This window comes from Podarcis erhardii (assembly GCF_964252035.2).
Source record: "Podarcis erhardii genome assembly, chromosome: 1".
NCBI classification, from domain to species: domain Eukaryota; kingdom Metazoa; phylum Chordata; class Lepidosauria; order Squamata; family Lacertidae; genus Podarcis; species Podarcis erhardii.
The window spans coordinates 118983141-118999182 of NC_138497.1; the positions used below are offsets into that span (position 1 = coordinate 118983141).

Here is a 16042-nt window from a genome sequence, read left to right on the forward strand (position 1 = left end):
CAGTCAGCATGTTTACTTAGATAGGCTCATTTCTTCTTGGAATCTTTTTTCTTTCTTTCTTCTCAGGAAATAAAACATTTAAACAAAAGCCAGTTGGTTACGTTTGCTGAAAAGTGAGCTAGGCACCAGAAGTTCCAAAATACATAAATAAAATTAATGGAATATGTTCCCTATACTCCATTCTGAGCCACAGTGGACCCTGCTTGGAACTCGTAACTGCCCATGTATTCCAGATGCCACTGCCAGAGTTTAAAGAACCCAGGGGAAAAACAGCACACAGGAGACAATTTGAAGCAAGAAACACAAGAACGCTCTTGTACAGTGGTGCCTCGCAAGACGAAAATAATTCGTTCCGCGAGTCTCTTCATCTAGCGGCTTTTTCGTCTTGCGAAGCATGGCCATTAGCGGCTTAGCGGATTAGCGCTATTAGCGGCTTAGTGGCTTAGAAAAAGGGGGGGAAAGGGAAAAAAACTCGCAAGACTCGCAAGACGTTTTCGTCTTGCAAAGCAAGCCCATAGGGAAATTCGGCTTGCGAAGCACCCCGAAAAACGGAAAACCCTTTCATCTAGCGAGTTTTTCGTCTTGCGAGGCATTCGTCTTGCGGGGCACCACTGTAGTGCCATGGTCCCTGTCCATATCAGCTCCCCCACAGGGCAGTAGTTCCCTAAATTTTGGGGACACTGCCCCCTTGATTCCTTAAATTCATCCCCAGTGCTGCCTACCCTACCCTATAAAAAGCATTATTCAAATAGAGCTTTGCATGGCCCACTAAGAAACCCAGCTTTTACTTATACCACAAAAAATCCGACTTTTGTAAAAGATCCAGAATGGATTCTCAATATTTTCAGTTGTGTGACATGTGTACAAGTATCATCCTGCATTTTCTGTGGCAGTTGTTGAGTTTTTGACTTTTGGGGTGCCAGATTATGTTTTGAGCTATTTTTAAGGAAATTCGCCAAAATCTACACTTTCGACATGGGTTGCCATACGTCCAGATTTTCCCAGACATGTCAGCGATTTCCACCTGGGCACTGTTTACGACAGCCGAATCCCAGTTAAGTCTGTGAAATGCCAAACATATGGCAACCCTAAACACCAGAGAATAGAGCTACTTGGCATGTGCAGAATTGTGGACAATTCCACTCATGTGTTGCTTTTTCTGCTAATTGTAATGGCTGCATATGATTTCTACATTGCACACAAAGCAGTTGGGGGAGATCAGGATTTCTATCTAACAATGCCCTTAGGGCAAATGCCCTGTGCAGATTTTCATACCTGCAAAGTAGCATGTTATATTATATCAAATTATGTTCCACTAAAATGTCCTACTGGTCTTTGATAAGGCAAGTGCTGGCTAATTTTCTCAGCATTGGGGCCAAAGTGTGCAGTGCTGGGAAGCTAGGCATCTTGGACAGAATAATCCATTGTCTAACATAGAATCTCTTTCTCCACTTCATGAACAGCAACATCTCTTGAGAAATTGATAATGCTCCCCTACAGCGATCATCAATGGACTGCCCTCCATCAGTGGTAATGAGATCCCCTATGCCTCATCCTAAGCGCATCATAGTCTCAGTTAAGTTCTGATTTTTAATGCAACCCAAGTGAATGTAGTATTTCGCTTCCATAAACCACGGGAACCCTTCTTGCAATGCATTCCAATAAATAGTACATTTGTGGATACAAAAGTATGACTGTCTTGGGCACATCACTTTTAAGGCACCACTAATAAGCATCTTGAGACTTTGTTTAGCCTCTGTGGATGCTCAATTAGATTGCAAAAGGAAAACCAAAAAATAAATAAAAAATCAAAGGCACCCATTTTAACATAAAGCTGCACAATACCTTAATTTATAGCTTAGTATTGAGTCACTGTGGCTTTGCCATAGTTGTGCTATTGCCTAACTTAAAATCTAGTGCTTGGGCAACTTGTGAACAAAGTGAGAAAGAAAGAATGAAAGGCAGACAAAGTACCTTCCTTTCTTCGGCAAAACCTTAAAAAACTTCTCATTCCTGAAATTGAGAGAAATTCTACGGACTTTGTGCATCCTGAGGTAAAGTTCTTAACCCGAGATACTACTTCCGGATTAGCGGAGTCTGTAACCCGAAGTGTTTGTAATCCGAGGTGTTTTAGCGGAGTCTGTAACCTGAAGTGTTTGTAACCCGAGGTGTTTGTAACCCGAGGTTCCAGTGTATATTAAAAAGTAGATTGGTCTGCTGAAAAGACTCCATTTTGCTTCAGAGATTTGACTGAATTCAAACTTTACCACAGTCAGAATCACACTGAAGTTTCCATTTTTCAGATCTCACTTCTTCAGAAAAGAACATTTTCTTGAGAACATAGTTCCCCACCACCACCACTTTTTTTTTTTACATTAAAATTAAGATTTCATCCTTATTTCTTCTTTTACGCACAGTGGAAAGGACTGGTTTTTCTCCTCTATATTTCAACCAAGCCGAAGGACAGAATCTTCACTCAAAGCTCACAATCAAAGAGACCTCTCCATCGCTTCTCAATTTATCTCTTGCCACAATTCTCTTTTAAAAGGGGTATCTGGCAATAGAACCTGAACACAGGGATTTTAAAAAAGCATCGGGCAGAAATATACCTGTCAAAATCCGATTGTGGTCCAAATCCAACCAGCTGTTAAGCAGAGCAATAAGAACGCGCGCACACTTCTGCCTAATAAAATTTGAATCAAACACTTTGCATCTGATTCTCCATGTGAGCTTTTATGCAAACTTCTAAAGTGCAAGGAATCCTGGGGTGGAAAAGCTATTCTGAGAGCTTTCACATAGTTCATATAATTAGGGAAACCACTTCCTTTGATTGTAAGTGTTCAAAACAGCTGAATTTCTGCTATCAAAGGAACTCTATGATTTGGGTCATCTCTTTCACTTCCTCTTTCATGTTTCTCAGGATGAGAGGTGAGAGGCTGTGGAGCACATTATTGGGGGGAAAATTCACTTTTTGTTTTAAGGATTGAACTTGGACTATTCAAAAGGTTGTCATTTGGGAGCGATCTTTCTTCCCCTCCTTCTGTTTCCTTCTTTTTCTGTTGAGGTCCTTCAGTAGTGTTAGTGAACGCAGTCCAAAATGCCAATTTAAGACTCAGAGAAAACTGGTTTATATGGTTCATAAAGAAAGCAAATTTTTATATATATTTTTTATTTTGCTTTGTACGGTTTGGGATGAATGTGTAATTGGAAGGGGCAGAAACTGGCAAGGTCTTAGTCTCTCCATCTTCATTTCCTTTGGCAGTTCTAAACACTGGCTGAGCCAGAAGAAGAAGAATTAAAAAAATATGAAAAGCATAAAGAAAACCTTGCCTTTCAGAACAGCTATCCGTAAGTATGCCTCTTTAAAAAACAACATACAAATCAAAAAGAAACCAGCTATCCTGTTTAAAGTGGGGGGAGGGTTACTAGTGTTTAAAAATCAATTATCAAAGCTGTGATAGTGTTAAGTGTCCAAAAGGCTTTCTCCTGCCAAACCACCATTCTTTGTGTGCAGAACAAATGCTCTTCCCACTCTCTCTCTTGCAATAAAAATAATTTTAAAAATGATTGCATGGAGTATCCATGTGATTCGTAAAATCACTTTTGTATGTTTTAAAGTAGGTTTTACAGTCCTCAGGTATGGAGGCTGACCTTAAGTTTGTTGGGGAGAGTATTGTTTACTAATGTGCATAAATTACTCTTGTTGATTGTTTTGAATATTTTTAGTATGTACCTTCTGCTGTGTATATTGTAATTTTGTGTTGTGAACCATACTGAGACCTTCAAGCATAGAGTGGTATAAAAATTTAATTTAATAATAATAATAATAATAATAATAATAATAATAATAATAATTTTCTTTATTTTACTGTTTTATCTTTTGGAAACCACTTATGAATGTTGTTGTTTTTTTAACAAACAGGCAGTGTATACATTTTATTAAATAAATAAATTAAGCTATTTAAGCTACTGGGAATCTGTCGACTAAGGCCACAATCCAAGACAAACTTAAGCATGCTTAAACTGATTGACTTCAATGGACTTCAGTGCAAGCCACTCCTTATTGCGCCAGGGCCTTAAGGTACAGATAAGGAATTATTTCTGAGAATTATTTATTTCCTTGGTGGGCGACTTGCTTAGCCTTGAAAATACCAGGTGCTTTCATTATCATAGGTTCGGAATTATTTCTACAATTTTAAAGATATGAAGCTTCACTTTTTTAAAAATAGAAACAGGAATTCTTAGGAATCAACCAGAAACTTGGGTCTCCAGCCGTTTGTGGACTACAACTCCCACCATCCCTAGCTAGCAGGAACAGTAGTGGGGATGATGGGATTTGTAGTCCTAAAGCAGCTGGAGACCCAAGTTTGGGAAATACTGAACTAGAGCCAGTAGATCAGATTGACGAGTCAGGCAGGTAGGTTACAGTTTACATTATATGATATGATCTCTTGTAAGACCATCTTCTGTGCATCATATTTCTAGTTTCCCAGTCACCTGGCCAATACATAGCACTGGGACCCAAAATCAAACACAGTACTGGATTGGTGTCATCTAAACAGGGAAGACCTAGGAGTTGGGATGGTCTCAAAATACTGGTCCTATTCAACTGCTACTTATGCCATGGGATAAAACTGGTCCAGGCCTTTAGTTCATGCGCTCCACTCGCTATCCCTGTCCTCACACAATAAGAAAATAATAACTATACTAGGAGACCTTTTATTTGTATGTGATATAGAAGCAGGTTCTCTTAGCTGCTATTAATTTCTTCTTGGGGGAGAAATGCAGAACAGGGTATGTTTGTGTGCAGTAAATTCAAGGTCTCTTTCCAGTCTCATCTAAGTAGAATTGCAACAGCCCTTAAGTAATGCAACCGAACAGTTGCATTGGAAGGAAAAGTGAAATGTACCTTCTCTCGATAAACATGAATGCTTCTGCAAAGGGCACAGCAAAAGCCATAATAAACCTTGTGGGATAAGGGAGATGCCCAGAATCACAAAAACCCAGATCTGGTTGGCTACCTTTTGCCCTTAACACGATTGCTGTGCCTGACCAGTTTTGTGGCAAGAACAGTAGCGCTCCTTGCAAACATTGACTTGACCTTAAATAGTCAACACTGGGTCTTGAGTATTTTTATGGTTTAGTCGAAATACTTGATCACCACACTTCCCCCCCCCCCCGCCCTCCCCACAAACTGCCAGACAGCTTCCAAGGCCTATTAGGCGTCTACTCTTTCCCATCCAGGAATGAGTACCCTAATTTGACATCTTAAGCCACTCGCTGCTTTTTAACTTGTTCATTAATTATCTCAAATTAGGAGAAAGCGGCGAGGAGGTGACTCGATTGATGATACCTAATTATTTAAGGTGATAAAAACAAAAAGGGATAGCAAAGAGTTCCAAAGGGCTTTCTTCAATCTGGGGGAATCCAAACACGTGTGAGGTGGTGGTTACAAAATCTCAACTTTACATAAATGCTGAGTGGGTCTAAGCTGACCATAGGTTTGTGGAGGAGAGCTCAATGAAAATGTATACAAAGTGTGCAGCTGCTGGGGGCGGGGGGATAACTCCATGTTGAGATTGTTGGGAAAGGAATAAAAAATAAAAACTACCAATATCATAAGCTGCAGCCACACTTAGAATACTGTATACACTTCAGAAAAAGGGTAGTGTAGAGGTGGAAAAGGAAAACCAAAATGACCAAGGGGCTGGAGCAACTCCTCTATCAAGAAAAGTTACAGCATTGGGGCTTTTTTCAGTTTAGAAAAAAATATAAGGGGATATCTTATTGCAGATAACCAGCTTTATCAGTTCTCTTGGTGAATGTAACTTCCCATGCCAGCCTTGGTTTGGTTTGGTTTAGTTTCTATGTACTTGTCTCATGAAGATCTATTTTGTTACATGGGTTTATATGGATAGAATTCGATCAAAATGCTTAAAAAAATAAAAATAAAAAGGTAGTAAAGGAGTATAAAAACAGGCATAGAATAGAGAATGAGTGGGGAGGCATTTCCTCCTCTCATAGTAATATAACTAGAGGTCATCCACTGCAGTTGGTGGAAAAATCACAACACACGAAGGTATTGCTTCACACACCACAAAGTTGGTTCCGCTTTTCAGTTTCCGTTGTGTTCTCTAACCGGCCAGCATTAAAGAAGCATGTTTGTCTGCATGTGGGAAAAGGTTGAATGTTTGATAACTGGGAGGAAGGCATCTAAACATGTTTGCTCCACCTAGCACACCAAGGCTGTGAGAGACATCAGAAGCAGCCGTCCATTGAGGACATACTTGCCTACAGGATGTGGGACTAACAGCTAGCTGCGTCGGCAGCCAGGAGATTCAGTTGTGGAATTGCATTTGTTGGAAGGGGAGAAGGGGATTTATAGACACCTGTAGTGACTATTATATCCGGTGCTATTTGCCTAGAAAAAGAGGTGCTGGAACTCACCACAAACACCTCCCTCGCTCTATTAGAATAGCAATGGCGCCCACCTGAGAGGTACCGGAACGAGACGTTCCAGCGAGTTCTGGCTGGAAAAAGAAAGCCCTGATTGTATCACTGTCTATTTTATTTTGTATCAAGAACTTTGATTAGTAGGCAGGGTATAAATACAGGCCACAACCATTTTGCACGGGGGTTCAGTTCCCAGCCCCCATGCACCCCATCCCTGTTCCCCCCCCACACCCATTTTTCTCTCTTCCAGGTCCAAAAGGAGCCACGTGTCGGCGATCGCACATCATTCGGATGTGCCTGAAATGGCAACCGGCTGTACTCTTAAATAAAAATGAATAACTGTGGGAAATGCTATCAGAGGATGGCTCCTAACTTGGCCGGGGGGGTGGGCGTTAAAGGGGGGGATTGGAGAGAGATAGTTTTTGAAGAGTACAAAACCCACACAGAGACGCCAGTTTTCAGTCTGCTTGTGAGAACCATCAGAGATAGCAAAGAAAGGAATATATGATAACAACAAGATGAGAAAGAAAGTAATAAAGGACTATCTGGATCGAACTGGATAGAATTGTCTAATTAAAGCAGTAAAATATGTGATGCCTGGAGTTATCCAGAATTTTGGACTTGTGACGAGCTTGATGTATGGGTACCCTCAACAAAAAATTTAAAATTTGGCTGTATAATTTGGAACTAATGTGATTTGATTAATGTGATGTGATTGGCCTGTTAATAAAAATTATTTATAAAAAAAAAAAAATTAAAGGGGGGGATTGGACAAATTTACGGAGGATAAAGCTATCAGTGAGTACCAGTCAGATGGCTGTACAGCGGTACCTCGGGTAACAAACACTTTGGGTTACAGACTCTGCTAACCCAGAAATAGTACCTCGGGTTAAGAACTTTACCTCAGGATGAGAACAGAGGAAGGCCCCTGTGACGTTAACATATATGAGAGAGTGCTGGAGGGGAAATAGTTAAATAGGTTGCACAGACAGGACCCAGGGGGGTGGAGTCAGTGGGTCTATAAAACTAGTTCTGAGAGGAGTTCTGGGAGGAGTTTGTTGGGAGTTGTGGGTGGGTAGTTGGTTGCATTTCATGGGTTGGCTGGTTGGGAAAGGCAGTTGGTAATAGAGAGACAGTTAGGGCAGTTGGTCCTTGAGTGTGGGGAAGACAGCAGAGATAGAGAGAGGAACATAAGACTAAGAAAGTAAAGAGGAACACCGTTTGGAATGCTGTACAAGTTTTGTTTTATATCTGAAATAAAATACATTCTTCTTTATTAATTGAAAAGCTGACTGAGACTGAAGTGATTTTACCAGGGAAGACCTGGTTGGTGGCAGCGGATTAGTGGTGTACGGGTCAATAGTCCGTGAGACGACCGGGGGTTCCGTACGAACACCACAACCCCATTAGCTAAAGTCATACCTCAGGTTAAGAACGGTTTCAGGTTAAGAACGGACCTCCAGAACCAATTAAGTTTGTAACCAGAGGTACCGCTGTATATTATCTCCAGAAACAGAGGCACCAATGGCCCTGAATACCAGTCACTGAAGAACACAAATCTCATAAACCTGCTTGTGGGCTTCCCAAGAGTGAGCCACTGTATGAATCTGATCTATCAGGGATCTCTGGTTTGATCCAGCAGGGATTTTCTTATTCTTATTCTTATATTATGGGACAACAGTTCCTGTGATTAGCCTGTCCGTGCATTTATGTAAGCGAACCAAGTGGGAGCCTTTTCTGTTTCTGTGCAGTGCCCAGCTAAGATAAACAGGTGCTCAATGTTTCCTTATAACTGTTTATACTTGCCCTCTTAAAAAGGAAACTTTCTTCATGCACATCTTAAATGGCAGGGCGAGTAAGCAGAGAGGAACTTTATGATAGTCTGCAGCTGTACTGCACTAGGATTCGATTTATATTTATTTATTTTCTGTCCATATTGCTCGATGCACAAATATTTTGGTTTTGGGTGTCCCCCCCCCAGTAAAAAAGCCACCTTCTAAATGAAAGGGAGGGAAGGTAACTGGAACATAAGACTGCACTGCGAAGTGTAGCAACTGTCAAACACTATATTTTTTAAAAAGGGGGGAAAGAGTGAAATTGCCCTGGCGAGCATCTAGGACAGGGGTCAGCAAACTTTTTCAGCAGGGGGCTAGTCCACTGTACCTTACACCTTGTGGGGGGCCGGACTATATTGGGGGGGAATGAACGAATTCCTATGCCCGACAAATAACCCAGATATGTATTTTAAATAAAAGCACACATTCTCCTCATGTAAAAACACCAGGCAGGCCCCACAAATTGTCTTCTCTCTAACAATGCTAAACAATGCTAACAATGCTAAACTTTTCTATATACAGAAAGGTTGGGTTTTTGTTTCGTTTTTTTAAAGATGGAGCATAATCTGCATTCTAAAGGGATAAGATCTTATATTATATGTAAAAAAAAATGACAGAGAGTGGCTGGGGAAGCAAGCCAGATGGGTGGGGTATAAATAATAGAAATATATTAGTAGTAGTAGTAGTAGTAGTAGTCTTTTGTGTCACTTTTAATGGCAAAAGTCTGCTCAAGGTGGTTTTCAAGGTAAAAATACAGTACAGTTAAAATAAGCAATGCAAATAATAAACAGGGAACAGTATAATTAATAAACTGCACCCCATTGTTGTATGTACAGGAAAAGACTAAGCCAACGGTTGTTCCTTGTATTTAAGTGTGCAACTTAAGAAGCCGGAAACAAAATCCACTGGCCAATGCTGCTAAGCTTCACTTCTGTCTCTCCTTATCACCACCCACTTCACACCATGAAGGAATGTTGTGCTTCCCCACGCCTGACTTAAATTTGCGTTTTAATTGTATCCTAAGAATGCAGCCTATTTAGGTCAAGGAAAATGTTCTAAATGTAAAGCAAAACTGGAACGAAAGTGTATATACTGCTGACTTGACAGGGCAGTGACAATCCCATTATTTTCAATGGAAGATACTCCCAGGTGAGAGTAACACAGGATTTGCAGCCGTATTTGACTAAAGAACGCAACCACAGGAGGAAAGAACATGTACAACATGCTAATAAAACAATTTGTCGCATCACTTTCCAAAGGATGGTACATCATGGTAAAGAGCTCCTTATAAACAGAGCCTGCTCCAAATTTTGGAAAGCTTGCCTGTTTGCTATGCCCTCGTGGCAACACGGAAATGGGTCTTTTCTGTGGTGGCTCCGATTGTGGAATGCTCTCCACAGGGAGGCTCACCTGGCGTCTTCATTACCTATCTTTAGGTGCCAGGCAAAAACCTTCTTCTTCTCCCTGGTCTTTGGCTAGTTAAACAATCTTTGGCTGATTCTGTTTCTTACTATATTTTGTTTCTTACTATCTTACTTTTTTAACAAAACTGTAAACCACCCTGCGATTCTTGGATGAAGGGTGGTATAGAATTATTATTATTATTATTATTATTATTATTATTATTATTATTAACACCTCTTAAGCTATTGTAACAAAATTGCTCAGATCAAGGAGCAGGTTTTTGTCTATATTTACACGTAATTGGACACTGTTTTGAATCAAGATGGCTGTCCTTCAGGGATGACAGAGGGATGACAGAGGTCAGAGTCCTCTTAAAGGATGGTCCAGAGAGCAAGTTGAAGTCACAATCCAAGGTCGAAGGGGACACAGGGGTCAATGAGAGATGCAGAGTCCAGTCAACAGAGCATGGTCATACACACAGGGAAGTCAGGTTTTCAGAAAGGCAGTGCCAAAGGTAAAAAACAAACAAACCCCAAAACCTGGAATATGAAAGTTGTATTCCAACAACTTTCCAAGGGACTGAAGGCTTTTTCCCAAGAGCCTGCTAAACCCCATCCTAGGCACTGCTCCCACCTGAGGAAGCAGCTCCTGAACGGCTGCTATTGCTTGCAATGGTTTCCATAACTGATTTATAATTTTAGCTGTATTTTATCTTTCGTGTTTTTGTATAACCTGCTTTATACTTTGGGGAAACCAATCTATGATACTTTGGTAATAAAAGGGTGGTCTGACAGTTCTGTTAATATAAAAATCACAGTGTTTAATTCTGTGAAAGCAAAGTTTCATTATCCGTTTGTTTAATTCTATAAATTTTTATCTTGCTACCGGTATAGACTAGCATATGAATACATAAAACACAGTTGTGTGCGGAGGAAGGAATGCATTTATATAAGCAGGTCAGAAGAATACGTGCAAGAAGCATTCCCGTTCTTAAAGGAAACAGTGAAACACCTCTGGGGCTTTGAATCATTTGCTAAGATAATATTGAAATTTAACTGCTGCTGCTACCAAATGCCTGCCCAAGCAAGATTATTTTACCCTATCTCTGGAAAGTGTCAATCTTTAGTGAACCTCCAGAAGCAAGGAGTTCTGTTAGTTGTATTGCAGTCATAAAAAAATGCATAATTAATTAAGCAGATATTTTCAATCACTCCTAGAGATCATGAAGGAGGAGTTTCCTGCATTCTTTACAGTCCAATCTATAGGAAAGGCTAAGCTCAAATTAGAACTCTGGACCCAAAAGGTTCTAGGAAGCCAATACTGTACCAATCCCAGAGTCCCATCCCTGTTTTAACCACCTACAATAGAGTCGTCTTCAGAGGCAACTCTGTAGATGCAATACAGTAAATATGGTGCACAGTTACAAATGACAACAGCTCCTCCAAAATACGAAACAGGTTCATATTTTGAACAATATTGTGTGGATACTAAATGTGCAGGAAAGACTACGGTGTTAAGCAGTACATAAAATTTTGAAATGAAATGAAATGAAATAAAGGAAGGAAGGAAGAAATGAAGATAGCAAATACTGTACTTGTTGTTGCATTGCAGGCACAACCCATGAGCACCCAAGGCTACAATCATGTCTGATGTCACAAACCCAAATCTCTTAATAATAAACACGTGGAAATAAAAAACAAGCAGTACTATTGAATTATATTCTATACTTTTCTTTTTTTAGGGAACTTAATTGGTTGCTTCACCATTTTTACAGGTTCTGTTTGCAGGATTAAATTTAACCTACAGGGTATTTACACAAGCGACTAACCAGTATAGTATAAAGGAACTGGTATGTTGGGTTTGGATGGATGTGGGAGAATCTCATTTCCATTCTGCTCTTGACCACAGAGCTTATTAGATAGCCTAACCCAGTGATTTTTAACTAGGACCATACAGTCTCCTCAGGGGGCTTTAGGAAACAAATGGGGCCCCTTCCTCCTTCTTCCAATGGCTTCCGACAGCCAGGGGACGAGAGTTTTTGTACACTACTCCCTTGAGGACACACTGGCTCAGGGCTGGCCTAGCTGTTCTACTAACTGAAGCAAAAGACAAAATTAAACACAAACTATATTCTACAAGCAGAAGCCAACTGGACAATTGGTGAGATCTTTAGTTCCACACGGACAAGAATACACTGTCCCAGCAGTGGAGCAAGCCGATCGGGCACCTTGGGCAGGACTGCTGAGGAGGAGGCGGCGTGTGGTCCGTTTGGGGCAGTGGGGAACCTGTGCGCGCCCAAGCCACCATGTCTCTCCCAGGAGAGATGCGTGGCTTGGGCGCGCTGCAGGTCCCGCAGTGAATGCCGCCCGCCATTTTGTCAGTGGTGACACCTGGGCCGGACCGCCCCCACCGCACCCCCCTTCCTCCGCCCCTGCGTTGTCCACAACACCTGAGGGCAGCAGGTCATCTCAGGGTAAGGTGAGCGGTGCAGGCAAAAGAAAAACTCTTTCTTTCCTCAAAGAAAGAGCCAATAACGCTCAAATAAAAATTCCCACTTCTTGGAGAAGGTGTTTTTCCCTTTGCTGCACAGGCTTCCAAAACTCACTAGCTCATATTATTACATCTTTTCCTACCACAGCCAATTTTCCATTCTGTCACCTATAAGAACAATTCAATAACTACTCACCTAACCTGAGGTAGCCTCAGGGATGTTGGCCTGAGCTCCCTGAGGGAAAGGTGGGGAATAAATGTGAAAAACAAATACGCATCAAGCACTTAACTGAACCCATTACGAGAGCTGTGCTTTCTTAGTGCAAGGAAGTGTGGATACTTAGTGTGGATACTTGTGCTATCAAGAAGTAATGCGAACATCTGCTATAAATTAAGTACAAGACCCAGAAACGCATTTATTACAAGATTCCATAGTAACCCAAAAGGCGAATCTTGCTTCTCGCCCTCTCCCTCAGATCTCCAGAGTTGTTAAATTTGCATGCAAATATGTTATAGGTGCAAATGTGCTAAATAAATGTGATTAATGTTAGTAGCTGAAGAAGTCAAATCCCCATGACTAGAATAGGTATTTTATTTACTGGTTCAAACAACAGCAAACAAAGGATTTTAATTACATATCTCCAAGACTGAAACTGCTCGGAATTCCCAATTGTCTGCCAAAAATATATTTATGGAAATGAACTGTTGAGGCATCTCAGTGATCTTAATTATTTTTTTAAAAAAGAACATATCTGATAATGCATGCAGTTACTTTTTCTTAAAGCAATCTTTATAGCAACCATAAGTTACAGCCAATAAAAAAGGCACCAGATCATATAAGGAGGTTGCATACATATCATACATTTAAACCACGTGGCTTCTCCCAGAGAATCCTGGGAACTGCAGCTTATCTCTCACAGAGCTACAATTCCCAACACCCTTAACCAACTACAGTTCCCTGGATTATTTGGGGAAAGCGGCGCTGTGGTGTAAACCACAGAGCCTAGGGCTTGCCGATCAGAAGGTCAGCGGTTCAAATCCCCACGATGGGGTGAGTTCCCGTTGCTCAGTCCCTGCTCCTGCCAACCTAGCAGTTTGAGAGCACGTCAAAGTGCAAGTAGATAAATAGGTACCACTCTGGCGGGAAGGTAAACAGCGTTTCCGTGCGCTGCTCTGGTTCGCCAGAAGCGGCTTAGTCATGCTGGCCACATGACCCAGAAGCTGTCTGCGGACAAACGCTGGCTCCCTCGGCCTAAAGAGCAAGATAAGCACGCAACCCCTGAGTCGTCCGCAACTGGACCTAACGGTCAGGGGTACCTTTACCTTTTATGTGCATTAAATGAATTGGGAAAATGAGAGGTTTCTGAATGGCTGTCCTAGTCATAGGTACTCTGAAGATCACACTGATTACATTTAAAATTATTTTAAAGCAAACATGCATGGGGCACTTCAGAGTAGACATAAGCAGAACTGTGCTGCTAACCTATTTTGACAACAAACAGAACATCAGATTGGCAGGTCATTTGTTCCTGACTAATAAAAACAATCAACATTAAAAAAAACCTTCCTTCAATACAGACTAGGCAACATAGATGTCTAATGGAATTTCTTTTAAACACATTTCATATTTCAAACACAGATTCAATAAATGTTATTTCTGTCAATCAAAACCGCGACTGTGCTGGCTTTTAATGGCTAAAGCTAGGCAGTTCTGAATAATTCAAATGTTCTATATTATGAAATAATGTATCTGATTTGAAGGTTATTGTGAACATGACTTTATGTATATATATATATAGAGAGAGAGAGAGAGAGAGAGATTACATGTGTGATCATGTTTACTGTTTTTAATATATTTCTTCTTTCTAATGCTGTTGTGAAAAACACAATCAATGAGGCTAGCCTCAGGACAAAAATATATAATTTTATTTGGATTACTGTTTAATAGCAGATATGCAGCACAGGATATTGCCTGTTTAGTCAAAGTAAACCACAGTATTATTTGTATGTCGCCCATCTGACTTGGTTTCCTTAGCCACTCTGAGCAGCTCCCAACAGAATATTAAAAACGTTAAACATTAAAAACTTCCCTAAATAGGGCTGCCTTCAGATGTCTTCTAAAAGTCAAATAGTTGTTTATTTCCTTGACATCTGATGGGAGGGCGTTCCACAGGGTGGGCGCCACTACTGAGAAGGCCCTCTGCCTGGTTCCCTGTAGCTTCACTTCTCGCAGAGAGGGAACCGCCAGACGGTCTTTGGAGCTGGACCTCAGTGTCTGGGCTGAACGATGGGGGTGGAGATGCTCCTTCAGGTACACTAGGCCGAGGCTCTTATGGTTTTCATACTCATACTCAGCATGCAGACCAAAGACTACAAAGCAAATGCTCGATTGTATGCATCCTTATTTAGGAGCAAGTGTTACAGGTCTCAGTAGGGCTTACTTCTTAGTGAATCTGCACATGAATGAGCTCCAAGTATTGTCAACATATCCGTACAAATGAAACGTTACCCATGTCATTGTGATACCTTGCTACCTGTGTATAAACCATGTGGCTTTGAGGAGTTGTGCTGCCTTATAATGGAGGGCCATGTTCATACTGAGAATGCCTACTAGTATGACAACATGTTTCCGTAAATACAGATTGGATTGAAATATGATGTTGCACATCTAGGCTGCAATCCTGCCCTGAACTGTGAGCACGCAGTTCCCAGGAAAAACAGCATGACATGCACTTATAACATTTGGGTGCAAAAACCATTGGGCTGGCAATATTTTTAGCAAGGGAGAGACCACCTATTTGGCTGTTATATGCCTGTTTCAAAATGAGGAAATCAACTTGATTTTGATTCTACTGCATCCAGTGACGTTCTCATTTTTTTACGTTTTATTCTCACTATGCAAAAAGTTTGCTAAATTGAAGCTATTCCATGAAAAGGAAGTGATAGGAAACAGCCTACTGATTTGTTTGAAAGTAGTGAAGCTTGCCAGTATTAAATGCTTGCACACAGGGGGTTTTTAATAAAAAAAAGATGGAATAAAAACTTCTAGCAATTTAACTTAAATCTCAGCAATTTTTCTGGTAAGAACAGGATAGGTTGCATGCTTACCTCTTTCTCTATTTTAAGCAACTTCTTCACAGCCACCTCCTTGTCCTGGGATACCCATCGGGCTCGATACACACTCCCGAAACTCCCTCCGCCGCAGTTTTCAAAGAACTGCAAGTCATCAAATTTAATTTGCACAAATGAAGCACCGAGAGACAACATCTCATAATGACAAAATAACCACGGCAAAACCTGCAAGAAAAAAAAAGGGAGGGGGACAAAAAAAAAATCTCCAGTTATGCTTTCGTTGCCATGGTTCACCTATTCTGAACTTTCCCTTTAGTATGATAATGCAAACAAGATACGAATGGTATAAAAAGCGGTGGCACTCACACTGTATATTCCGTCCAGACCCTTGAAGCTATTATCTGTGGATAAACGGCTAAAAAATCCACTGCATTCTCTGCTATTTTCAGATGCTGGGACCACAGGAAAAGGCTCTGCGTATGTGTGCTCAGTTCCCTTATAGTGACGTACACTGTCAAAAGGAAAGCTCACTTGCAACTGTTAGCTTGCCTAGGAGTTCTGGAATCTGGGGTATGCCATGTATCCATGTCGTGATCACTTCTCGAGAAATATACATAACCTAAGCTCCTGAATATTCTGGCACAACAACAACTTTAGACCTCTCCAGACCAAGAGCTCTGTCTGCAAATGTTCACTAAGGTAGAAGCATTTGTTATATGCGGCGGAGAGAAAAGTTGGCCAAAACACAAGTCTTTTCCAGAAGTGGCTTAGTTGTGCCTTCAACAGCA

General features: G+C 41.0%; 1 protein-coding gene across 2 annotated transcripts in view; it reads right to left on the reverse strand.

Moving 5' to 3' along the window:
• The window catches only part of MAP3K20 (mitogen-activated protein kinase kinase kinase 20), a 61820-nt gene extending 46041 nt beyond the window's left edge, over window positions 1–15779 (reverse strand). For both annotated transcript variants that reach the window (XM_081840742.1, XM_081840741.1), the window contains exons 1-2: window positions 15621–15779; window positions 15291–15479 (exon numbers count right to left, since the gene is read on the reverse strand). In XM_081840742.1, the coding sequence (XP_081696868.1) occupies window positions 15291–15449 (159 nt within the window). In that variant the 5' untranslated portion in view covers window positions 15450–15479; window positions 15621–15779. The remainder of the gene's footprint in view (window positions 1–15290; window positions 15480–15620) is intronic.
• Between the last annotated feature and the right edge of the window lie 263 nt (window positions 15780–16042).